The sequence below is a fragment of the Spermophilus citellus genome (genome assembly GCF_964194105.1).
Source record: "Spermophilus citellus genome assembly, chromosome: 4".
In the NCBI taxonomy this organism is placed as follows: Eukaryota; Metazoa; Chordata; class Mammalia; order Rodentia; family Sciuridae; genus Spermophilus; species Spermophilus citellus.
This window is the reverse complement of record NC_138185.1, coordinates 12,467,161-12,489,163: the sequence shown is the minus strand read 5'-3', so window position 1 is coordinate 12,489,163 and position 22,003 is coordinate 12,467,161. Positions and strand designations below refer to the sequence as shown.

Below are 22,003 nucleotides of genomic sequence, written 5' to 3'. Positions count from 1 at the left end.
GTAGCCTGTGACAAGCTGATAGGCCCTGCAGATAGAGCCGGGGCAGCGTTAGTTCACTGTTGGTGTATCCAAGGACCAGCATGGTGGGCAGAGGGGCGATGTGTGGATGGCTGGCTGGTGGGAGGAGGGAGGAGGGAGGAGGGAGGAGGGAGGAGGAGGGAGGAGGAGGGAGGAGGAGGAGGGAGGGAGGAGGAGGGAGGGAGGAGGAGGGAGGGAGGAGGAGGGAGGAAGGAGGAGAAGGGAGGAAGGAGGAGGGAGGAAGAGGAAGGAGGATGGAGGAAGGGAGAAGGGAGGAGGGAGGAGGAGGGAGGGAGGGGGAGGGAGGAGGAGGAGGGAGGGAGGAGGAGGGAGGAAGGAAGAGGAGGGAGGAGGAGGGAGGAAGGAAGAGGAGGGAGGAGGAGGGAGGAAGGGAGGAGGGAGAAGGAGGGAGGAGGAGGGAGGGAGGAGGAGGGAGGAAGGAAGAGGAGGGAGGAGGAGGGAGGAAGGGAGGAGGGAGAAGTGAGGGAGGAGGAGGGAGGAAGGAGGAGGGAGGGAGGAGGAGGGAGGAAGGAGGAGGGAGGGAGGAGGAGGGAGGAAGGGAGGAGGGAGGAGAAGGGAGGGAGGAGAAAGGAAGAAGGAGAGAGGAGAGAGGAAGAAGGAGAGAGGAGAGAGGAAGAAGGAGAGAGGAGAGGGGAAAGGAGGGAGGAGGGAGGAGGAGGGAGAAGGAGGGAGGAGCAGGAAGGAAGAGGGAGCAGGGGAGGAGGAGGGAGGAAGGGGAGGAGAGAGGAGGAGGGGAGGAGAGAGGAGGAGGGGAGGAGAGAGGAGGAGGGGGAGGAGGGAGGAGGGGGAGGAGGAAAGAGAGAGGAGGGAGGAGAGAGGAAGAAGGAGGGAGGAGAGAAGGAAAAGGAGGGAGGAGGAGGAAGAGGAGGGAGCATGGTGAGGAGACGACCTTAATTGCATTCTCTGCCTCAGCTGCTCCTTGTCATTCTGTAAACAATTTCATTCTGGGGGTATTTATTGAACACCTTCTAATAGTCTGGGCTGTCCTGTCACCAAGTGAGGGATGTGGAACAGCAGCTCACCCCTCCATGACTCAGTTTCCCCTCTGTGAAATGGGGTTATAATAGCCATCCCTGCTGGGAGGAGTCGAGGAGTTCAACATAAAGGGTCTGCAACAGTGGTTGGTGGGTTCCAGTGCTCCTGGATGTTCGTGTTGCCATTGGGGGTCACAAGCCCCTGGAGGCAGCCTGAGGTCCTCCTGAAGCCAGCGCTGCCTCACCAGGTTGGGGAGCTGGAGCTGGTCCCTGTCACAGCTCCAAGCCTGTCTGTAAAGTGGGCTGGGACTGGTCACAGGGGGAAGGAGGGGACAAGGGGCAGCAGGGTTTCTGCTCTGCTCTTTGTGTTTTCGACCTCAGGTGTTATTTCCCAGGTGAGGTTTCCTGGGTGTTATTTTTGGTGTTTTCACCCTATCGAGTGCGCTCCTAGGTTTGAGAGCCGGTTTCATTGGCTTTGGCAGCACAGGGACCTTCCAACTGGACCAAATGAGGTGCAGTGTTTGTCCTCCTCCTGCACGAGCTGTCCCCGAGGGCATCCTGGTGGAGCCCGGCCACACTCACCAAGGTGCTCAGGCTGCATTCGAGCATGTTACATGCAGTGGACAGTCAAGGTAGAAGACATTGCACCGCTGAGCCTCCTGTCACCAGCCAGAAACAGGTAGCAGAAGGATGGGGAAACAGCAATAAAAAGAAACAACTGAGAAAGTCTCTCTACAATTTTTCTGGCTTGTGGGAAAAGAATACTAACAAATATCAGCCCTGGAAGTGTCCTGCTTGCAGGGACTAATCAGGATTTCTGGGCCCAAGAGACGAAGAAAGAGGAGGAAATGAGCCCAGCTCCAGGCAGGGTAGGGCTGTGGGAGGGCCGAGGGCCTCCTGTCCTCCCTTGTCTCCAGAAAAGGCTGAGAACAGGGATGAAGGTGGCCCTGCACCTGAGTGCCCCCACCAAATGGGGATCCCCCCACTGCATGAGTCCCGTCCTGTCTCCCCCCAAATTCCAGCTGGGAAAGAAGAGAGGAACTTCACCGGTTCCCTGGCTCCACCTGCAACACCAGTGGTTCCTGCTGGGTCCTGAAAACCTCCATCCCCAGATGTGCGTGGAGAACAGGGCTGGGCGCTGCTTTCCTTGCTCAGAGCTCAGTGCAGGCTCCCCATTACCCTTCCAATGACATTTGGGGGTTTTTTGAGACAGGGTCTGGCTACATTGCTTGTGTTGCAAAGGCTGGCCTTGAACTTGCCATCCTCCTGCCTCAGCCTCCTGAGCAGCTGGGGCTCTGGGTTGCTTCATTCCTGAGACATTTATTCACTGGTAAAGACAGTTTTTGAGAGTTGTATCGTGCTGGTGCTGGGGATCCAGCCGTACCACAAAACTGCCTCCCCAGACCACATTCTTTTTAGTTATGAAACTGACACATCTTTCTTTTAGATGTTTTGAACATATAAGAACGTGTCCAGTGAGGAGGAGTAAAGTTGTTAAGGGTTTGGTGAAACCTGCAGGTGTTGGGTCATTTTTCCTTTGCTGCTTGGCACCCAGGCCTAGAGCCTGGAGTCCAGTATCCTGAAGCAGAGCTACAGCCTCGGCCTGACAGCTCCTGTTTCCAGTGGCGTTCCTCAACCGCTGGCTGTGGACATGGGACAGGGGCTTCTTTGATGCAGGGAGCTGCCCCGCACATGGCTGGATATGTGGCATGCCCATTGTGGCTTGTGCCACAAAATCATCTACAGACATTGCAGCTGTCACCCAGGGAGGTCCCACTTCTTCCAGAGACCTGGGACTCGAACGTGGCTCCGCAGGCTCCTGGCAGAGGACTTGTGGTGAGGCAGCCGGGCCCTGGGGCAGCACCCCACCTCCACCCCAGGACAGAAGGAGGAAGACACAGACGGGCTGCAAAGATGGGGACTGGCTGCCACCGTCATCTTCAGCGTCTTAAGAGAAACTGTGGCCCTACCCTGTCCTCCTGCAAAGCACTTGGGCCAGGAGACGGGCTGGTCATTTTGCCTGAAAGAACATAAATCCGTGGGCCCTTCCTGTCATCCCCAGAGGCCCAGGAGAATTGCCAAATTCCAGAAGCCACTGTATTTAGTTTACAACTGCTTGCAAAGTGCTAAAGGTGTCTCTCACCCCACCTGGCAGGAGTCCCGTCAGCCCCAGCAACAAAACACATCAACACCCACACTCTCTCCCGCCCCGTTAGCACCCCAGACACTGCCCCCAGCTCCCTGGGTGACTGGCAGGGCCTCCTCACTGGTCTTCCTGCCCCTCTGTGACCAAAACAGCCATCTCTCACAGCAGCTGGCATCATCTTCAAGCTAAGTAGGAGCTGGGCACAGTGGCGTGGCCTGTGACCCCAGCTGGTTTTTACATCCTTTATTTATTTATTTTTGGTACTGGGGGTTGGACCCAGGGGTGTTCTACCACTGAGCTACAGCCCCAGCCCTTTTCCATTTTTTTTTTTTTAATTTTGAGACAGGGTCTTGATAAGGTCTTGATAAATTGCTCAGGCTGTCCTTGAACTTGTGATCCTCCTGCCTCAGCCTCCCAAGTCCCTGAAATGACAAATATGTGCCATTGCACCTGGTTTGTTACATTTTTAAAAAAAATTTTATTAGTTATTGATGGACCTTTATTCACTTATTTGTTTATATGTGGTGCTGAGAATCAAACCCAGTGCCTCACACACGCTAGGCAAGCGCTCTACCACTAAGCCCCAGCCCCAGCCCCAGCCCTACATTTTTTAATAGTTGAAAAAAATATGGAAATGAGAATATTTCAAGACAGGTGAAAATTAAGTGAAACTTGGCTTCTTAGCACCCCTGACTCGTTTTACTGGGACACAGAGATGCCTGCTCGTTTCCATGGTCTCAGGACCACCTGACGCTCAATAGGAGCAGCTTGCCAACCTTGGTTCTGGGCTGGGACATGTGGTGACACAGGGCACCTTCTCAGAACTTATGCTCTGGGGCAAGAATGGCTTGTGCCACAGAAAAACAAGAGTCTCCAGGTTCTGACATCAGCTCCCGTGAGACGCCAGAGATGGCTTGGGAGGCGGCTGCGCCCATCACTCCTGTGCTCCTCCCTCAAGGCCTTCCATACACAGGGGCCAGGACAGTGCAGGAGCAGCAGGTGCCAGGCTTCTGAGACAGGACGGAGCTGGGCCCAGCCTTGGCAAGGAGGCACGGAGTGAGCAGGCGGGAAGAGTCCCCACCTCATTCTGGGTGGAGGAGCCCGCAGCGAGCCTGGCTCCCTTCCCCAGGATCCCCTGGGCTCCCTTGGAAAAGGTGCATAGGAGGACCAGGGAGGGCAGAGAGCACTGGGGATACGGGACAGCCAGGCCAGTGAGGACGGTGGCACGCAGAGACCCACTGAAATGGGTGTGACTGGGGTGGTGGGAGTTGTGCCTGATGCAGGCCCTGAGGGGTCCCAATGAGGGTCCTGGGCTGACAGCCAGAGGCTGCTGGGACTCGCATGGTTTCACCCCCAGCTCCCCATCTCAAACTCAGGAGCCCATAGCACCCTTCAGTGTGTCTGCGTGGACCTGGACGGTGGAGGATGGTAGAGGCCGTCCAAGTTCAGGAGAACGCCATGGCTAAGTCACTGTAGAGTGGACAACCACTGTGTCCACCATCAGTTACTACCACTGTTCTGCCTTGAAAAATTCCTTTTGCAGGTGTGGTGATGCATGCCTGTAACCCCAGGTGCTGGTGGGGGGCGGTGCCTGAGACAGGAAGAACACAAGTTCAAGACCAGGCTGAGCAACTTAATGAGACCCTGGCTCAAAACAAAAATAAATAAATAAAAAGAGCTTGGGAGGCAGCTCTGTGGTAGAGCACCCCTGGGTTCAATCCCAGCACAGGGGGGAGAAATCCTTCTTCATTCTTTTTGGTTGCTTTTGTCCTCCTCCTCCTCAGACATCCCCCTGCCTCCATCTCCCGTCTGTGCTCTTTTTATTATTTGATCTTCTTGACAACCTGGTGAGGTAGGTATTTATTAGTGAACTCAGAAAAAAATAAGTACAGAGAGGTGCCAAGCTGGGGAGGCCCAGGACTTGCCCACAGTCACAGAGCCCATCTGGGACAGAGCCAGGGCTAGCACCCAGGTGAATGTCACTTCTGATGGCCCCGCCTCGTTGCGTGTGAGAAGAGGAAGGTGGAAAAGCAAGATGCCGACTCCAAGTAGAAGTCCCCAGGTAACAAGATGGGTCCGACGGTGAGCAAGGGAAGCCTGGTCAGCCTCGTCTCACAGCTCCCGGGAAGGACACATTCCACGCAGGCACTGCAGCCACAGGCCAGAGGAGTCAGCCACCCCACTCCCCAGAGGTGTGTGCACGGCTGTCCTCAGCTGGAAGCACCCCAGATGTCTACCAGCAGGGGGTTAGAGGAACAAACCGTGGCACATCCACAGGACGCAGGACTGTGTGGACTGCGGGAGCCCAGGGAAAGCAGCCGGGCAAAAACCAGTGCAGCCTCCCACTACGGTCCAGTCAGAGCTCTGGAAAAGGCCAAGGGATCCCAAGGAGGAAGACAGGTGGGTGGCCGACCCAGTGCCACAGTGAGGAGGGGCAAAAGGACACAGGCAGTGCTCTCGGGCCCAGGGACATGCTCACGTGGGTGCAATGATTTCACAAACACTAAATCACACACTCGAAATATGCACTGGAGACTCCACTCATTCCAAATTACACTCTTAAAATGGGATGTGTAGACTATACCCCAACAAAGCGGGGAGGGTTTTTTAAGAGGAAAACAAAAGAACTTTTTTCCTGAACAGCACCAACGCTGGATGTGGGGTGGGTCTGGGGCGACGCCCCTCCCCAGCACTTCAGGTGGGAGAGAACCCCGTAAGCATCTGCCTGTACCGAGCAACCGTCAGCCATTACCACAAGCCTATCCTATTAGGATGCTGGAGTCCAAGAAGTAAGACTTATGCCAAAGTGGTTCATAATCGCTCAAAATTGGAAACGGTCACTGTCCAGGAGGGTAAGTGTGCATGTTCCCGCAGCTAAGCAAATGCTACAGGCCAGCTAAGAAACCACGCTAGGCTGCGTCACCACCACAGCTGAACACAGCTCCTGCCACACACCCAAACCGAGGGGCTGCCTCCATGGGCTGTGGTCAGGAGGTAGTAGAAGCAGGTTGAACCAAGTCAGTCCTTCTAAAGTCTGCCCACTTCAATCACTGGGCTATGCTGCTTCCAATCTGGGCATAGGAATGAGTCACTTTGAGCAAGGGAACTTACAGAAGAACATGAGGACGGATGGGCGAGGGGGTGACCAGGGGCCAGCCAGATGGGATAGTGCTTGGTGGAGACAGCAGTTAGTAAGGGTTCAATAGACAAGAGCCATCCTCTGTGTGCTGTGGGCATGACATTTGCACACCCTGGGAATTCAGCGGCGAGCGGCACACAGGAAGCTGTTAGACCTTTGCTTGACCAGCTCCTTTCTGCCAGGCAGAGCTGAGCCCAAATGTCACTTCCTCCTGGAAGCTGCCTTGACTGCACCTGTCTGAAATAAGCTTCTCCCATCACTCCTGTTATTTTCTTCACTGCTTCTGGAAAACACTGCATTTATTTATTTAACAGTACTGGAAATTGCAGTACTGGGCACTTTACCACTAAGCTGCATTACTGGCTCTTTTACTTTTTATTTTGAGTCAGGGTCTCACTAAATTGAACTTGCAATCCTCCTGCCTCAACCTCCCTGGTCTCTGGGATTACAGATGTGCACCACCCTGCTCAGCTGTAAGTATTTTTTGTTCATTGTCTGGTTCCATGCCAACAGAGCCAGTGCCCATCCACCCTGTTCACAATTCTGCCATGTTAGAACAAAGCCCAGCATCAATCAATACAGGTTAATAAATGCAACCAGAACTGGCCAGCCTCTACCCGCCCTGCACCTCCACATCGAGGATAGACAAAGGTGGGCTCAGTGCTTCAGATCGAGGACAGAGCCGGAACCACACACATATACCAATCATAGAACACAATACCCAGAAAACCTATGGTTTGAACCCACTGGCCTCCCCAAGTCACTGTAAGATTCCCATGCTCCCCCATCTGCTGGGCACCACCTCCCTACTGCATTCCAACCCTGGGGTCTTCTCTGCTCTTCAGTGAACTGACAAAGCACATTCTGCCTAGAGCCTTTGCATACACTCTTTTCTTTTTGGAAATTCCTCCCCCCAATATTTGTTTTTTTTTTTTTTTCAGTATGATTTCATCTGGAATATTTTTTTCTTTTTATTTTTCCAGCCATTCAAGAGAAACAGATCCTGGAAACCAAGGCACATAGGAATTGTGGAAAGAACCTGAAATCATTGGGTGTTGAGAAAGATGGAGACTTTTTAAGAGTGAGAAAGTCCTCTTAAAATGTTTGAAAGGAGCTGGGCACAGCTGGCACATGCCTGTAATTCCAGCAGCTCGGGAGGCTGAGGCAGGAGGATCCTGAGTTCAAACCCAGCCTCATCAATTTGGCAAGGCCCTAAGCAACTCAGCCAGACCCTGGCTTTAAATAAAAATACAAAAAGGGCTGGGGATGTGGCTCAGTGGTCAAATGCCCCCAAGTCAATCTCCAGTATCCCCCCAAAAAAAGAAATGTTTGAAAGGGGTCATCTGAAGAGTGGACGGGTTATTCTGCAATGTCATAGGCCAAATGGGCACCAGTAGTGCAAGTTCTGAGGCCAGCTGTCCTTGGGAGCCACCTAAGAGCTTCAAGGACAAGATGCTGCCCCTGCCTCCAGCACTGTGCGGCCCCTCCCTTCCCTTCTCATCCCCCTTTCCAAGCACTCACCCCCTCCTGACAAGCTGCCTGCAGCTGCCACCTGCCCGCAGCTGCCACCTGCCCACTCTCCAGGGGCTAGCTCCATGCAAGTAGAGGTGTTCCACCTTTTTCTCCCCCAGCACCTCAGCCATCCCTGACCAATCGCAGGTGCCCAGAGACAAGGCTTTCCCAGGAGGTAGGTCCCAGAGCAAGGTGCGATGATGAGGCTCCACGCCGACCCTTCTGAAGGTCTACACGGAGTAACAGGGCAGGAGGCGTGGAACCTGGGGAAAGCCCCTCCCCTGGGCCTCTGTTGACCTGTAAAATGACACAGCGAGACAAGTTCATCTTGGATTCTGACAGTCAATTTGCTTCAGTGGAAGAAAGAGGCACTGTGAACGTGGCCAGATGCACAACTTCCCCAGGAGCACCTCCCCTCCTCCACACCACTGAGCTCAGGAGGCGGGATGAAAGCCCTTCTGGCGGCCGGCTCAGAGGCAATCACCCCCCCCCCCCAGCAATGAGGAGGTTCAGGGCAGGGCTGGGGACCCCCTAGCCCCAGTTCAGCCCTGCAACTCAATGTCGTGAGTCTACGCTGTGCTGACATCGAGCTAGCTGGGGCCTTGTGAGATCCTGGAGGACAAGACACACACGGCCCTTCAGCCCTGCCCTCGTGAGCTCAAGGCCTGCTGGAGGGTCCAGCAACATGTCCCAGGTGCTGGTGGCCACTGGGAACAATAGGAGCCCAAGAGCAGGAGCACAGCACCTAGGGGATGCCAGGGACATAGCAAGTCACATCCCCTCTACTGAAGTACTGAAGGATGAGACCCAATAGAATTTCAGAACTGAGAGGTCCTGGAAGTCAGTTAAGTTTGTTTTTTGATAAAGTACAGATTCCTACATCCCATACCCAGAGTTCCCACCTCCATAGGCCCAGGACAGAGAGGAGCATCAGTGTTGTAAGTGTTCTGATGACTGACAGGCTCAGGAATCAACGTTGGGACATGCAGAGGTGCCCAGTTACACGGAGCAAGTAGAGGGAGGAGGGGGAGGGCCTTCTGACTGCTGTGAAAGAACCAGCCTCCACATGGATAGGTGGGCCTGGCCTGAGCAGCAGGACCACACTGTGCAAATAGGAAAGAACCCACGGGAATAACAAAGGAAGCATCCTTACATAAGAACTTGCATAAGTGACCTAAGGCTGACATGATACAGTGCCACAAACCGCATGGCTTGAAACAGCAGAAATGCACTGTCTCACAGTTCTAGCGGTCAGAATCCAAAGTCGAGGTGTGCACAGGGGCGGGCACCCCCCAAAAGCCCTAGGGGAGGGCGCTTCTCACCTCTGCCAGCTCTGGCGGGGGCACATCTCCACGTCCCTCAGCTTGAGCTGCACCCCCCAGCCTGCTTCTGTCCTGACATAGTGCTCCCCTTGTGGGTCTGTTGCCTCTTCTTATAAGGACAAGAGCCTTTGGATCAGGGTCACCCTACTCCAGGATGACCTCGACTTACTTACCTGCAACAATACTGATTCCCAAGGTCACACTCTGAGGTACTGGGGGTTAGGACTTTAATATGCCTTTTGGGGAACACAACACAACCCATAACGGCCGTCAAATCCCAAAGGCCTTCAAGCCTCAGCAAAGGCCAGATGCCAACACACCTCAACCCTCTCAGCTCTGCTCACTCAAGAGGCTGCTCCTAGGGCTGAGAGTTCTCCTGGGAAAAAGCTGAGAAGCCAATCAACACCACGTGTCTTAAAGGAAAAAAAAAAAAAAAGCAAAACACTGAGACAGCCACAACCTTGTAAATATTCTAACAAAGCCTCCCTGGAAGTGGACCTTTCAAGTCAGTTTCCACACTTTTCTTCCTCCCATCTCCCCCATGGAGATGTTATCTAAAAGCAGCAAGGAAATCAGTGCCAAAAACAATTGAGCATTCCATGCAACAGGGGCTCTGCTGTGAAAGTAATTCTACAACAATAAGGTCAAGTTTCAGAAGATCGTGTTCGCCATTACTGGTGGACAGACACTCTCAAGGTGTGAGGTGTCTTGCATCAGAATGGACCTTGGGCACAAGGCCAGCCCAGGCTGGCAAAACCAGGAAGGCATCAGGTTTTGATGACTCCAAGTGTCCCCAAGGCTCCAAGGGAGGTGATCTGCAGATTTCAAAGGAGCAAATGAGGATTGTCACCTAGAAGAGAAACCCCAGGTATAGGAAGACCTGGGAAAGGCAAGTCTACATCATCTGCTCCACGAGGACACACCCACGTGTTGCAGCAGCTAGGCGTGAAGAGTGGACCTTCCTCTATCTCCAACTAGGGGACAGCCCAGGCCACCCCTGGGCCTCGAGGACCAGAGACAACTTCACTAAGGGGGCCACCACGCAGGGCCTACTGTGGAGAACCACAGTCTGTCCTTCCCCTCTGAGGCCAGGTCCTCCTCCTGCTTCTAAAGGCAGGAAATGTAACTGCCACCTCCTGAGACCACTCTACCCACCTGCAAAGGGGAGGAGACCGGACAAACACCTGGAAATGACAGCAACTTCTGCAGCAAAGTGAAAGCCGCGTTTCCCCGGGGAACCAGGAATGGGTTCCACAAAGCCAACCTCTACCGAGCCCTGCAGAAATTCCTCCTGGCCCCTGACCCTACCCTACCCTGTTTCATTATGGTTTTCAACATTCAAGTCCAGGAACTCTGGGTCTCAGAGCTCACCCTGGGCTAGACTCACAAAAGACCATGACAGTCATTGTTATGAAATCATTTCAAATGAACAGACTAAAACACACACACACACACACACACACAAAAAAAAAACACTCTCTGACCTTCCTGAGAACCTATAGGTGTGCCATCTGCAGGGCAAGGCGACACCTCTGAGGCACTAGGTCCCTGAATGCCAAGTCTCCAGCCCGAAGATGTGCCTTAGACAACTGACAGGGTTTCCTGCCGTGCAACCCGGGAAAAGGAAGCCCCCTATTTCCTCCCCCAGAGGGAAGTGACATCAAGTACTTTAATAGAAAGCAAGCTGTCTGTGGAACAGCCAGGGTGCAGCCATGGGTCAGGGACAAGGGAAGAGAGGGGAGAACATCTGTGCTCACACAGGGCTTGCAACAGAGCCTACCCTGGCCCAGGAGGGACAAGGTCCAGCAACCGAATGCCAGAGGGCAAGCCTGAGCTTACTGCAGGGACACAAGCATCCAGTGGTCAATAGGGTACTTGGTTCTGTTTTCCATGGCACCATCTCAGAGATGTTAGGCAGAAAAACCTGTTATTGCTGTGCACCATTCCCAGGGAGCCTGGCGGCCACCTGCCACCAATGACAACCAAGATCGGGAAGAAGCCAGCTCAGAGCCAGGCACAGGGGCCCTGCTTATAGCTCTTCCCTCCCAGGTTGACTGGGGGGTTTCCAGAACACTGTTCAGCAGCTCCTAAAATCCTGCCTCCAGTTCAAACGCAAACTTGCAGGTAAGATAACAGCCCTTATTCCTTGAGCCCTTTGCCCTGGTGACTTCCTCTAACACCCAATGTCTTAAGCCTTGATTGAGAAATAACTACTCACCTAAGACCTCTTTTTGCTGTTCTAAAGGAAAGCAATTGTGATCCTAACATATCAACCAGATAAAACCAACATAATTGGAACATTCGGTGGCCAAGGACAAGCTGCCAAGAGAAAGTACTGGGTTGGCAGAGCTTAAATTACTTAATAATAATCACTGCCAACACCAAGTGGAAGGGCTGAGCGCGAGGTGGAGAATTCCAAGTGAAGGGGGATGAGCCTGGGGTTGCAGCAAGGCCTTATCCAATGTGGAAAATCCTTTTGCTCCCACTTCCTTTGAAGCCTGGCCACACATGCCAAACCACAAACATATCACTTCCTGGCGGATACGCCAGGCCACTTCACCTTGAAGTTGAGTGCCAGCAGTGTGCATCTAAGACCTCTGCAAACACCCAGGGAGGACACAACCCTGCCAGACTCCTCCACTCCCCAAGAAGCATAAAGACCCAGTCTCTGGTTTGCCCCACAGGCAGAAAAATGACTAGGATGCCCTGGGCAGAGGGCCACATTCCCAAAGATGGAGAATTTGGATTCATTGAAAACACTGACACACTACACCTCCATTGCTTGCATTTGGCTGAACGCCAAGTCCTCTAAGCCACATCTGCCCAGGGAATACCTGTGAGCTCATGTCCCCTCCTGACCAGCATCCAGCGTCCCAGCATGCTGAGCGCAGGGCAGGAAGGCACCCATCCTTAGGAACTGCTGTTCTGGAAACCTCTGCCCTGGGCTGGGGGTGTGTGGCCAGTGGTAGAGCATGTGCTCAGCATGCCTGCCTCCCTGGCTTCCATCCCCAGCACCAAACCAAAGGGGGGAAGAAAAAAGAGAGAGAGTTAGCCTATGTCTCTCAAAATCAATAAGCTATCTCTCACACACTTCCTGTCACCGGAGTGGGGAAAATGGTGCCATCTGCTATCGAGACATTGGTGTTAGTGCAAAGACCCGAGGCAGTCGAGAAGTCTCACTAGGGAGAGAAAACAAAACTCAAGATTCCTCCCTGACAGACACAGCTCTTTTGCTCAGTCTATTATATTATTAAGCCACAGTCAAGTCATAAATTAGCTATGCACTCTTCCACTCATCCTAGAGACTCAGGGGAAAAAAATCAAGTTAGAACCAGACTTCCACAGATTCTATCCAGAATACTTTTATTATACAGGTATTATATGCACACAATGATTGGGGAAACATTTACAGGCATGGAGTTCAATTCTAAACCTCCATTTCACCCACACCAACTATAACACACATTCACTGTAGGGTGAATGAGCCCCACAGGAATGAGATGCCAAGTTACTGCTTTCTGAACAGAGAGCTCCGATTAAATAGAATCTTCCAAACCAAGAACAAAGCCCTGTATGCTTTTTAATTCTTCATACCCTGTGTACAGATGAATAAAATCTAAAGATGTGTTATAGATTACCCCACCACCATTAAAAGTTAATATTAAAATTGAATCCTATTTCTCAAAAACTTGTAAGAAGTGCACCAGTATTTACAGACCCCATTAAATTATGCATAAATAAAATCTGTACACTGAACACACTGTGCCTCAAAATACAGAGCCTCCACAGGGACTTGGGGGTGACAGGCGGCAGCAGACGCTTGTGTTCACCCTTTTCAAGTTTACTCAAAAATCAAGATCTGAAATAAATATGCAAATAAAGCTTCAGTATCTTACAGGAACCTGTCGTTTCAAAGAGTCACCCACTTAAAGAGTTAACTTTCAAAGTTAAAAAAAAAAAAGACAAAAGAAAAATGAAATCGTCAGCAGGCATTGTTTCTACAAGTTTCCTACAAACCAGAGGCCCCTGTGAGCCCGGGGTTTGCACCACCCAGCACCTGCTCCCTGGCCGCCGAGCACGCGGTACCTCTGCCTCCTCCTGGAGGGCACGATCACCGAAGAAGGTAGATACAGACTGATTTTTGAAAACAATATTTAGTGGACATAAAAACCAGCCATATCTTAACACTGAAGGAAATAAGTTATCGTTGATCTGAATCGCATCAATCGGATGTTTCAACAGCTAGGCGCATGGCTTCTTGTCAGCCCCGGGGAACTTAAGAGAAGGTTCTAAAACTCGTAGCACCACTTTCAGAGGAAGAAGGGATGGGGTTCCAAAAAAATGAACGCTCAACAAGTAAAACAAAAACCAGTACTTGTCACCTTGGGATCCTGTGTCCAAGGTCAGACACTGCAGTGCTGGAGAAGCCACAGGGATCCAGGAGGGCAGGTCAAGATCCTGCAAGCCTCCAGTGACAGAGGCCTTTGGATAGGTGGATAGGGGAGGTTGGAAACTCCTCCCCCAGCAGGAGGGGCGTCCTGGTCGGTCCCAGTGGAGAAGGATTCCTCAGTCCTTTCCCTTCCCGCCCTCTGCTCACCCCCATTTTACTTCCTGTGCTTCTCCATTTTCTCCAGGGTCTTATTAGAATCTGCGGGACTCTGGTCTCCGGGGTTCATATAGGATTTGTCTATGACAATCAGGGCTTCTTTGATGTAGTTCTGCACCGCAGACACAGCGGCGCAGATGGCCTGGCTGCCAAACCCGTGGGTAATCAGGCTGAAATGAGACAAGCAGTTCTGTATGTTCGTTTCCAAGACCAGGGAGGGCCTGTTGTTGCCATTGGGCGTTCGGTCCTGATTGAGGAGGTCCGTGAATTCTTTACACACTTGCCTGGGAAGACATCAGGAATCCAGTGAGTGACACCCAGCTCTTCAGGAAGGGAGTGCAGGACAAACCACCCTGAGGATGACCCCTGGAGGCAGTGGGTGGCCTGGCTGAACCAAGCAAGGGAACTACAGGAATCCAGTGAGTGACACCCAGCTCTTCAGGAAAGGAGTACAGGACAAACCACCCTGAGGATGACCCCTGGAGGCCGTGGGTGGCCTGGGTGAACCAAGCAAGAGAACTACCGCCAACGGCCAACTACTGCGCTTAGCACCTATTAAGTGCCAGAGTGTGAACTAAGCTCTTTTCCAGAGCTCTCTTATCTATCCTCACTGCAATTAGAAGTAACAAGATTAACCCTGCAACTAGCCAAGGTCACCAGGATCCTGAGGTCAAGGCAGTTTGTTTTGGTATAAATGAGTTCCAATAAATGAACCTTAATCAGGAACCCAGAGAATCACGCATGCATCCCCTGAAACTCCCCATCTCTGCCCAGGCTGGCTCACTGCACTCCTGCCTCCTTTCCTGACTTGACTGTTCTGCTTCATTTAGCTTGACTGTAAAATCAGCCTCCTTTGGGTTTCCATGAGAAACTCCACAGCTGCATTTAGTAGCATGTGAGACATTTAATTGGCTCAGGACTCCTTCAAATCACCCTGAACTTTGCATTTAAAAAACAAGTCTGTTATCAGGAGGCAGAAGACACACAATCTCTTTACTGCCTATGATAAAACAAATTTTTATAAGCTATGCAAATACAGAAATGGAAGGGGGCTGGACCAAGTTGAGCCCAGTAACCAGGCAGCCCAGAGCGCTCATGAGCAACACACTCGGGCGACCCTTCCAAGCCCTGCAAGAAAGTTCATGGCTTTGACTCAGGAACCAGGGATCTCTTGGCCTTTTCCCTCTCTACACCCTGTTTCACGACTGGTTCCTTTTCTGAGCTGCAGGGACTGCACACCTGAAGCTCCGAGACAGTATGGATACTCACTGAGCTGCCAGCAGCGTATTCTTCCTCGTCGCCATCTCATTCCGCCCTCCCAGGTGAGGCCTGGTTAAATATTCGGCCACTGGCTTACTAGGAAACTCCGCTTCACAGACGTATGCAAAGTCCCGGGCCAAGTGAACAGCTTCGCCTAGAATCATCAGCAACAGGCAACAGGTTTAGGTTTTCGGATGGCTGCGGGAAATGCCAGCAAACTGCCCTTTCTCTTTCCCAGCGACTGTCTGCAAGTCGCTCTGCATTCTAAGAGGAAATCACGCAGGGCAAAAACTCCATAGCAGACAGGCAGGCAGGGCTTCCAGGGCGCCCTCCAGGTGTGGAGGGTGAGGAGCACAGGTGGGGGCCAAGCACTTGGAAGTCGTTCCTGTGCTTGAGAATGCTCCGTGACCAGAGGTCCACACTTCCTCTTGATAGTCAAACTTTTTGTGGGGCAGCAGGAAGATGAAGGGAGATAAGCTCCTCTGTCAAGTGAAGGGGGCCTCAGGAGGAGACCAGTGGGTCATCACCCACCAGAAAGGGGCCTTTCCTGGCCCCAGGGAGCAAGACTAGGAGGGCTTTGCAAAAACCCCAGATGGTAGAGGGGCCGCACCGCTAGGGATCAGAATCTGAGAGCCATTGTTCCAGGAGCACATTCATTCAAGCCCCCTGCCTGGCTGGTCAGGAAACCCTGCAAAACACCCGCACTCCCCCTGCAAAACCCACACTTCTTCCCGCAGGGCAGCTATTCCCAAGCCAGCAGCCCTTATTCCTCACCCTGACCTCTAAGCCACTCGTAAAAGGGTAGACAGGGTCTGTGCCAGGTCTCGGCACCACCGTCATGCCAAGAGGCCAGCGACATACAGTGTTCAAAAAGCTGTGCTGCCCTGGAGCCCACTTCTCATTGGCTTCCCCAGCCCAGAGCCAGAGCCAGCACCCCTTTTCGGGTGAGGGGCGGGGGCCATAGTGCATTCTTGGCTACTTTTACAGGTCAGGGGAAGGGTCTCCCATCCAAGAAACTAAAAACACCACATACTATAAGAACTAGGAAGAGAATCACTGCTCACCCCTGGGTTTTTTTGGTACCTGGGATTGAACTCAGGGGCCCTCGACCACTGAGCCACATCCCCAGCCCTATTTTGTATTTTATTTAGAGACAGGGTCTCACTGAGTTGCTTAGTGCCTCGCTATTGCTGAGGCTGATTTTGAACTCTCGATCCTCCTGCCTCAGCCTCCCAAGCCACTGGGATTACAGGCATGTGCCACTGCGCCCTGCTCCTTAACCCTTTTTGAAAATCTTGAGACAAAGTCTCACTAAGGCTGACCCCAAACTTAAGCTCTTCCTGACCCACCTCCTGAGCCACTGGGATTACAGGTGTGTTCCCATTTTGATGGAAGGAAAGGAGTTGACCTGGGCACGTCTCACTCTGTGTGTGCACTGAGTACAATCCCGATAGTCCACAGCTACAAAACTATTTCAGAAGTGCTACTTTTGACCATCAGTAAGTAAGCTGCCCTTTTTTTTTTTTTTTGGTTAGGAATTGAACTCAGGGGATGAGCCACATGTATTTTATTTAGAGACAGGGTCTCGCTTTTGCTGAGGCTGGCTTTGAACTCGTAATCCTCCTGTCTCAACCTCCAGAGACGCAAGGATTACTGAAGTGCTCTAAGGCACCCGGCTAATAAGCTACTTTTAAAAGCTGTAGCAACGGATCAGCTTTCAAAAAACACGTTCATGAAAAAGGAAATTTTCTTCACCCCTATGGCATGATTTTGACTGGGAAAACCAATTTCTTTAACAACATTACTGACTTTCTGGGGAACCCAGAGCAGAGTGCATGAGCAGTCATACACAAGTGTTAGCTTATTAATAAAATTATGATTCATTGTAATGAACATGACCATTCAAACTGCTTTCATCTCTACTTGTAACTGAGCCTTATGAATTGTTTTCTGCCTCTTTGTTGACAAAGCACTAAAACTTAAAACACCACAAAACAAGAATAGCACCGACCTTCCACCAAGGATGTCAAGAGGGTCACATGAGCAGCTTTCCGTCTCCCAGCGGGAAGATTCAGCCCAATCTTGTCCAACTTCTCCCGCAAAGATCGGCCTCCATTTTTGGACTTGGCTCTGGGAAAAGAAAGTTGACTATTGTCAAGAAACCACGCTTTGAAAATTCTACAGTCCCTATGTTCTGTTGTCAAAGCTGAAGTCCATCAACGCCTACATGATGAGAGTCGTCATCAGAAGTGATACCTTGTTTAATGAATCCCCGTAAAATTAAAAATCAAAACCCTTCCAGATAATCACTTGCCTTCTGCTTTGGGGATTTTGTTGTTGTTTAATCGCAGAACACAGCAAGTTGTACTGGAGTAGATGAATTTTCTCTTGTAAAATTGCAACAACCTCCCAAAAACTCCCTGGGGGAATGAAGCCCACACAGCCCCCCTTCTCCTAGTACAGATGCTGCTGCTTCATGCATAGAATCAAATCCCAACCAAATGATAATTTGTTAGCGCTGTTTTAGCACTTCCTTCTGCATTTGGCACTTTCTAAAAGAAAAGAGAGAAATGTACTGAAAACTCTCTCTAAGCCCATTACAATTCAGCGTGAGGTATAAACGTTATATAAATGTTAAAAATACCTCCAAGCCCTTTTATACATTCACCTTCCAATCCCCAATCTCAGAGCCCAGTACCTTCTGAGAACACCTCCCAGCAGTGAGGCATTTAAACATTCAGGCGGTGACAATCGCCTCTGCACTTCAGCCACCGTCACTTTGTATTTGGACGTGGAGCTGAGGAGGGACAGTCTTCCTGGAACCGAGCAGAAGACTTCACTGGGATTCATCACGGCTCCCACCAGCTCCTTCTGACAGGGGAGACCTAGGGGGTTCTTAGTCATGGAAATGGGACCTGAGAGACAAGACCAGGACTGGTGGTCAGAACTGCATCTGAGCAAGAGATCTTTGGAGGAAAAAAAAAACCCCACGAACCAAAGCTAAAAGCAGTCGTCAAACAGCTTCACATGCTGTATCACAAATTGCAAGGAGACCTTCCCCACAGGCACTGGGGATGGAACCCAGGGCCTTGCACATGCTAGGCAAGCGCTCTACCACTGAGCTACATTCCCAGCCCTTTTTTACTTTGGACAGGGTCTCACTAAGTTGCTGAGGCTGGCCTCAAACTTGCCTAGGCCTTTTGAGTAGATGGGATTACAGGCGTGTATCACCACACCCTGCTCAAGCAGACTTTTTAAAGCCATGTTTCCTCAAAGATAAATCTGAAATTCACAAAGATAACACCTTGGAAAATCAATTAGTCAAGATTCCAAGCATAGAATCTTTTTGTTTTCAGAAAACTGCTTCAATAATAAGTGGTGATTTGTTCCCCCTCAATCAATGAACAACGAAAAGCACAGTACAAATTCAGATCCTTTGCCAAAACCCTTCAATGCAGCTGATCACAATAAATTTTAAAATACAAATCAGTCCTTTTTTTTTTTGTTAAGTTTACTGGGAAATTCTATTTTCCAATTTTCCCCCAAATACCATTTCCTCACACTCCCTGATCTACTCAAACACTTCAAGTTCAAGTAACAAACCTTGACTCTTTTAATTTAGGTTGGCTGACTTCATTTCCCAAAACAGCCAGATTGGAAATCCTATCAGTATGTAACTTAAATTTGCAAGCCACTCAAAGTAATCCAATCTTCTCCATCTCCTCCCTCCCCTGCAAAAACCCAATCTCTGACTGATCATGCAGCTCTGTCCCTTTCAGGTCTGTTTATTTGGTAGCCCAAACTGTTTCAACACTTTTCTTGCAGGTCAGAATCAACTACTCCTCGCATATGCGTGTTTGAAATTAGAAATAAAAATCACATCAACTCGTTCCACAATTAAAACTGTCAACAGAACCAATAACTAAGGTGCCAGCTTCGTTTTTTTCCACCCGCGGAATTAAAAGACTTTTCCGACTCCGTAAAACACCCTCTGGCATTCAGAGAGTCACACTTCCCTGAGAACACTAAGGAGTAGCAATTCCAGAGATTAAGAGGCAGCTCCTAAGAGCTCCCTTTTTAATCACGTCGGGGTAAAAAAAAAAAAAAATCCAGTCTTGTCCCTCCTACAAACCTAGGCTCCCTCAGTCCCTGTGGGTCCCCTCTATCACAGAATGTCCCATGATCACCACCCAGGACCCCCATCCTGGCAGCAAATTGGTAACTTCACCAGTTGGGCTGCCCGCGCGGAGCCAGAGGAGGAAAAACCTCTCTGTCACTATTTACCTTTGCGGATTACAGTCTGATCGGGCCCAAGCAAGTGTGGGTCGTCAACGTTCTGGGGGGAGAAATGACAAAGTTTCCTTTCAGTTTGGGGTGAACGTGGCATGAGGGGTGGCTTTTAGGCAAACGAATCCCAGCCGAGCCGCTCACCTGCACCTCTTCCATCTGGTGAGCCATGTCGTGGAGCCCCAGGTTCTCCGCCAGCCCCGCGGCGTCCAAGGCGTGTGCGTGGGGCAACAGCAGGTCCGAGCGGCGGTAGGCATCCCTGCGGGCGCCCACGGCACCTCCCTCCAGCCCGGAGAGGTGGGGGAGCAGGCTGGCCGGGCGCCCGTGGTGCGAAGGCAGGCCGGCGCCCTCCTGGCTCTGGCGGCCGGGCCAGGCCTGCTGCTGGCTGCCGGCGGCCGCAGGCTGGTGCAGGGGGTTGATGGCCGCAGCGTAGGCTTCGCCCAGATGCGAGTAGGGATCTGCCGACTGAGAGTAAGCCAGCTGCTGGTAGGGCGGTGGAAAGTAGGGTGGCGGCTGGTATTCGGCGACTCCAGTGTGGGACAGCGGCGGTGCGGAGCTGTAAAGATGCTGCCCGGCCGAGGAGAGGTGGGGGATGCGCGGGTTCCCGTTGCTACTCGCATCGTGGCGATCCTGTAAAGAGAAAAGCAGAGATCCGGTTAGTGCGAAACCCCGCTACAGCGAACCGGCTGGCGGCTGGAGGAGCCGTGAATCCCAGGGGTCCCGCTTCGGGTCGGATCCCGGGATTTCATAGTCAACTGTGAGTTGACTGGTTTAAGACCTGGGGGGATGAGTCCGCCGAGCCCGGCGGCGAAGGTCTAGGCGCTTCGGTGGCCACGACGCTCAGAGGCGCCTGCTCAGGACCTCGGGTCCCAAGCCAGGTAAGTGCGGGGTAGAGGCAGTAGCCTGCGATCCGGGGGTGAGTCGGCCGGCGGCAAACGCCTAGCCGAGCGCGCTCGCTCTTCAGCCCGCACATGTTGGAGTCGCACGGCAAAACGGAAGCAGCTGACACGGATAAAGCGCACAGCCCGGGAGGAGTGCATCTTCCCCGCCCCAGGGACCCTCCCTTCCACGCCCTTAGGACAAAGACCTCCGGGCAGGTGACGCCCCCAGGCAATGCCTGCCATCCAACATCACCCGAGGATCTAGGGAAGGAACGCTCGGAGGTCAAGGCTATGCTCCCTGCAAGCCAGGCCGGCCAAGTGGAGCTAAGATTAAGATCGGCCTGCTCGTCCCAGGCCAGTTCCCACACTTGCGGGTACAGGGGTAGAATGAAAAGACCCTGAAAATTGGGCAACCTTGCCTGCTCTCGTCCCCTCGCTTCTCGGCGGCCCGATTTAATTCCTAAAAGATGTGTTTCCATCTGTCCCGGGGTCACCAGGGCAGCAAGGAAAACAGGAGAAACATGGTACTGTCGCCCCCTAGCGGAAGTGTCCGGGTCTGCGAGCCGGGGCAGCCCCTCCAGGTCCAGGAGACTGCGTGCGCTCTAGCGTCCGGGCCGCCTGGACTCCCCTCTGCACGCGCCCGGGTGCTCAACTCCCGCCGCCTGCGTCTTCTTCCTCTTCCCGCTCGCCGCCTCCCTCCCTCCTACTCTCCGAAACTCTAGCTCAACCTGTCCGACAGGCTGGAGCACTCCCGAGCGCTCAGGGCCCCATGTGGCCTCAGCACACCCCCCCCAACACTCCCCAGCCCCCACTTCTCCTGAAAGCCAAGCTTCGGCTGCTTTCTTGCTTCCCTGAGGAGGTAGCGGGGCAGGTGACATGCCCTCCTCGGAGGAGGCTCTGCAAAAAGTGTCGCCGGCAGGCAGTCTCACTTGATCCCTTTAGACCAAGACTTCCTGCAAAAAAGCCACGTCTAAGGGTTGCAGACGGGCGCTCTTCCGTGAAAACGGGAAGGAGGGCTGTTCTCTTCGGAGGAAACCGACTGGTAAGCTTTGTGGGTGGGATCTGCCATTCTCCTTCCAGGCCTTGTTCCCTAGGGCTGGGTATTTAGGAAAAGACCGGTACTGGAAAGGGGACCCGGAGAAAGGGGCTCAGGGGGTGTCGGGAGGACCGAACCGGGCTCCGCCGAGAGATGAGGGCTCTTGCGCACTCGTCCCGGACTTCGGTCTGGTGTCCCTGCCTCCGCGACTGTACTCCAGCGGGGCTGGGCTGCGCCCCTGCACCCCTGAGCCCCGCTCACCTCGCAGTCCTCTTCGTACTTGACATTATCGGTTATTTTCCACAACATGGCGTCCGGCGTCCCCCAAAACAGTCGCCAGTTAAATCCAGACTCCCCCCACCCCCCGAGCGGTAAATCCAAAATTGGGGTCACGGTGACCAGGCGCCTGCCGCCGCCCCGCCGCGCGTGGGCCTTGCTGTCCCGATCACTGGACGCACATCGGCGGACGTAAGAGCGTAGATGTTGCCGCCGCGGGTGTAGAGACCGCTGCCGTGGACCCGGGAAGCCGCACCCGCACCGTGTCCCGGCGATAGCCGCGGGACCCGAGTGCCTTAATGAGAAGGAAATTATCATAACTCCTCCCCGGGGGCCGGCGCGGAGGCCCAGGCGCAGGGCGGGGCGGCCCCCAGCCAGTCCCAGCCTAGCTCCGCCCCGCACCCGGACCTGGCGTCGCGCCGGGCCCGACGTTGCGAGGGGCTAGAAGGGGAGTCAGTCGACCGTACCTCGCTAAGAACCACACACCAGCGAGGCCTGAGGACCCCACGCGCCTTCCTCGTCACT

The 22,003-nt window shown here is 52.8% G+C and overlaps 1 protein-coding gene across 1 annotated transcript; it reads right to left on the bottom strand.

Annotated features, from left to right (window-relative positions):
- Window positions 1-13,736: 13,736 nt before the first annotated feature.
- Window positions 13,737-21,796, bottom strand: TFAP2C (transcription factor AP-2 gamma; the record flags this gene model as incomplete). The annotated part of the gene is made up of 7 exons (XM_081292351.1): window positions 13,737-14,022; window positions 15,008-15,152; window positions 17,010-17,128; window positions 17,697-17,913; window positions 19,283-19,334; window positions 19,430-19,915; window positions 21,464-21,796. The coding sequence occupies 7 exons, from the start codon at window positions 21,794-21,796 to the stop codon at window positions 13,737-13,739; spliced, it is 1,638 nt and encodes a 545-aa protein (XP_081148477.1).
- Between the last annotated feature and the right edge of the window lie 207 nt (window positions 21,797-22,003).